Genomic DNA, 4,255 nt, shown 5'->3' on the forward strand with positions numbered 1-4,255 from the left:
ATCTTCAACTCTTTGGACCGTTTGAATAAACTGCAAGTTTGTTTTGTTTCCTACTTGAACTTTGTCTTCAGGAACTTTCCTGCTTGTTTCTCTCTGATTTGGAGAAAATGTTCACTTCTGATTTCAGCTCAAACTTTAATCTCTCTGATTGTTGCAGATTAAACTACATGATTATTAGATTATTGATGAACTGGAATCAAACAACATGATGAATAGCCGATGTTTCTTGTTTTCTTCTTTGAACAAACTGCGCCATATTTTTTCCCCCTGGAATCAAACTCTGGTCTCCACCATTTATGGGTGCGTCCAAAACTCCAACCCGGTTAACACTAGCCGAAGACTAGAAGTAAATTATTGAATAATTCATATTTGATAAGAGAAGTCGATTATCTACAGATTGAATACAATTTCAGTAACACGACAAATAAATAAATTAGTTTCTGATGTTCAGAGTGAATCAGTGAATGTAAATGTAGCTCCGTGTCTCCATCTAGTGGACTGATGGTAGAAGTGCAGCAGCTGATGCAGCTTCCTCTGCCTCTCTGCTGTCTGACTGCATCCAACTGACACTGACATGAAGCAGAGAAGAGCCAATCAGAGGAGGAGCAGCTGGTCTTTTTCCAGCTCTAATGATGTAAAGGATGATCAGAGCTGATGAATGATGTGTGTTTCCTCTGCAGGTGAAGCCAGAAAGTGTGTGTGAGCTGAAGTGAATTCAGCAGCATGGATCAGTGTGAGGACAGAGAGGAGGGAGTCCCTCCCTCTAAAACCACTCTGTGTGGGGAAGATGGGAGCCAGAGCAAAGGTCAGAGGTGAGGTCACCATCTCTAAGTGTCCACAGCCCTTTTCACACAGCGTTCACTACATCAGGCCCAATCAGACGTGGTGCTGAAGCTGCTGCTGATTTCAGCCTCTAGAGACGGAGGCAGGAAATCCTCCAGGCAACAAATAATTTATCCCTTTAAACTGTTTGTGTTCAGAAGTTAAACTGTGTTCAGGAGGGTTATTGTTCTCATATTCTGCTGTTTACCAGCTTTTTCCACTGTTCCTTTCATCACAGCAGAAGTTAATATTAAAGTGTCACTGATGCAGTAAAATAAATTACATTGTTTAAAAAGATGAGTTACAAAAAGTCCAGTAGAACTGACCCAGGGTTCTGGTTAATTATGTTCAGTGAAACCTGAATGAAGCTCCATCAGAACCTCTTGGATCAGAGGGAACCGACTCCTGGTTCTTCTTCATGTCAGAGCTCAACACCAACATCACCAAACTGTCCTCAGTCATTTAAACCAACATGTTTGTCTCAGAATCAGATGACTGGACATTATTCAGGAGGATCAATGATCAGGAACATGTTGGAGGATCGGACCGGTTCTGTTGATGATCTGTCTGGTTCTGTTGGGTCTCACAGCTCTTTGTTTTACAGTTGGTCATAATTAACATAATTATTATATTAAAACTCAACAGAAGGTTTTTAATGAGTTTTTCTGTCAGGTTTCAACATGAAGCTAAACCAGAACCAGAACCAGAACCCAGCTGTGTGTCCTTAAAGAGCGACAGGTCAATGGGTCACAGCATTGACTTTAAATCTCCTGGACCTCCACCGTCAGAGAGGTGAGCTGTTTCTACCTGCTGTAACTGTGTAACTGAGTTCAGTGTTAATAAATGTCATGTTTCTCCTCATATAACATCTGATTTGATATAACTGCTGGTCACCAACCTTCAGTGGTCAAATAAATCAATCATGTGAAGCAGCAACAGGAACATCTGGACCTCCTTCCTTCGTTCTAGACTTTAGATCATAATCTAATTCAACAGAGGAGGAGAAAATAAAGAAGGAAAGTAAAAATGAAGGAAAGAAGCCAGTGGATGTTTGCAGAACCAAATTAAAAACTATCCTATAAGTTAAAATATCTCAGACTTATGTAAGCTTTAAACCAGCGTAGAAAAAAAGCACAATGAGAAGATCACCAGGTCAGCAAATCTTAAGCAAGAAACAATACTGTATATATAAAAAAGATGACGAAATTATTTTATTTAACAATCTTAAGCCAAATAGTTAAAAACACTCTTACTTTTTATGGGGAGTTGAACAAACTCACTGACATTCAAACTGATGTCTGGAGACCAAGACAGTTTCAGTAGTTGGATCAGCTGGATGACTCTTTGGGAAGAGCTACAAGTCGACAGGTTTCAGCTTCAGCTGTATGAAGACAAACTCAGCTGGCTGCACATCCAACTACTCTTTAAAGGCTCTCCTGGTTAAACTTCTTTATTTCAATAAAACTGAAGTGGTCCAGAGGTTCTGCTGGTTGTTAGTGGGATCAGCAGGAACATTAAACCTTTACAATGACTTCAGTCAATCAATCAAGTTTATTTATGTAGCACATTTCAGATCAAAGTGCTTTAAATCATAAAAAACACAAAGTAATAAAAACATCATACCTTCACTAATTTCAGAAACCAATAACATACATTGCATTTCATCATCAGTAAACATCATATATGTTGGTCGGTTCCAGTGATTATGTGTTGAAAGCGGCTGTAAATAAATGGGAGCTTAGCCTTGATGTAAAGAAACTCAGTGTTTCAGCTGTTTTGCAGTTTTCTTGAAGTTTGTTCCAGATTTGTGGTGCATAACTGTTATATGTTAAAGTTTATTCTCTGAGCTACAGGAAGCCAGGGGAAGGATTTTAGAACTGGGTTGATGGAGCTACTTGGATCATCAGGTTCACATCCAGATATTACTTCATGGACCTTCTGATTGTCTCTGTGAGGACAGACATCATGTGAGCTTGTTTGTCTCCATCAGCATCAGATCTGCTGACTGTCTGAACAGTTTGAAATCCCAGTTCAAGTCCCACTTTTTCAAATCTACTGGGTGATTCTGGTGTTGTAGGTCTTCATCCTTTTAGTTCATCTTCCTCTTTTTAACTTCTTTGGTTTGTGTTCATCTTATTCTGTTTTTCTGTTTGAAGGATTTTTACTATGAAGCCCGTGGTTTTATCAACTATGAAAACTGCTGTATGAATATTTCCTGCCTTCCTGATTGTTCCTGGTTCCTCCACAGAGTGGACCAGCAGAGCTCAGAGGTTCCCAGTGGTCCGTCTGCCCAGCAGCATCAAACACAGCTGGACTCCATATTTATGGTCTGTACATGAACAACAACTACTTTTCCATGGTTCTGTTCACAATCGTCTCCATGCTGCACTTTGTAGACCAGAGGACTGTCAGTCTGTCCAACATGGACCTGATGTTCAGATCTAGTCTGATATCTTCTCATTCTGTTCCAGCTGCTGGAGGAAAACATTGTCACTTTTGTGAAGAATGAGCTGAAGAAGATCCAGAAGGTTCTGAGTACAGATTACCCAGAATGCTCAGAGAGTCAGAGAGAGGTGTTGAGAGGTGATGATGAAGAGCAGAGGAGGAGCAGCAGAGAGGCGGTGATGAAGATCACCCTGAACTTCCTGAGGAAGATGAAGCAGGAGGAGCTGGCTGACCGTCTGCAGAGCAGTAAGAGGATTTCTACAAAGATTTAACCTGAAGGAGAAATCGCACATTTTTGACCGGCCACACCAAAAGTAGAAACAAGGTTATCCAGGGGCGATTTGAGTTATTTCCTAATTCTAAAAATTGAACTTCTTAAATTTCCAGTGATGTCTAACACTTGGAAATCAAAACAAAATGAAAAAAGAGATGGCCATTTGAATTTTCTCTCCAATATATTTTTTGAGAAAACTCCTTTAAAAGTTTTCCCCAAAACTGCTTTGCAACCTGGGAGTGTTCACAAAAGCTGTTCATTTACATTACTTTACATTATTCCCATCAGTATTGACTGTCAACAGATAAGCAGACAAACTCTCTCAAAAACCAGCTTTTGTCTTCTGAACCTTTCTAATGGAGTCGTCTATGAATCCAAACTTTAGTGAACTGAGGGAGAGAAACAGAGACTTTAACTTGGTGACACCACAAGCATTATTTTTATTGAAAATTATACACAATTTTCATTTTAATACACTAAGAAAGTAGACATACCTACAGTAGAACCAGCTCCACTATATGTAATTTCAAATACGATCAATTTCAGCAATCAATATGCATTCAATAAATATAGTTAAATATAAGTTACATTCATGAAAGATCTAATAAATATACACCATATAAATTAGGTGATATGTAATATAATATTAAGGTACCTTAGTATTAAGGTACCCTAATACTAATGAAGATAATAAATAATGAAGATAATAAATAA

The 4,255-nt window shown here is 38.8% G+C and overlaps 1 protein-coding gene across 1 annotated transcript in view; it reads left to right on the forward strand.

The window, feature by feature from the left end:
* The first annotated feature begins 723 nt into the window (after positions 1–723).
* Positions 724–4,255, forward strand: part of LOC106940307 (uncharacterized) — an 18,963-nt gene continuing 15,431 nt past the window's right edge. Inside the window, exons 1-3 of the mRNA XM_015023022.1 lie at positions 724–812; positions 3,071–3,149; positions 3,294–3,513. Of these exons, the coding sequence (XP_014878508.1) occupies positions 724–812; positions 3,071–3,149; positions 3,294–3,513 (388 nt within the window). The remainder of the gene's footprint in view (positions 813–3,070; positions 3,150–3,293; positions 3,514–4,255) is intronic.

Source organism: Poecilia latipinna, unplaced genomic scaffold, assembly GCF_001443285.1.
Source record: "Poecilia latipinna isolate Pla-1442-1.1 unplaced genomic scaffold, P_latipinna-1.0 Scaffold3171, whole genome shotgun sequence".
Classification (NCBI taxonomy): Eukaryota; Metazoa; Chordata; class Actinopteri; order Cyprinodontiformes; family Poeciliidae; genus Poecilia; species Poecilia latipinna.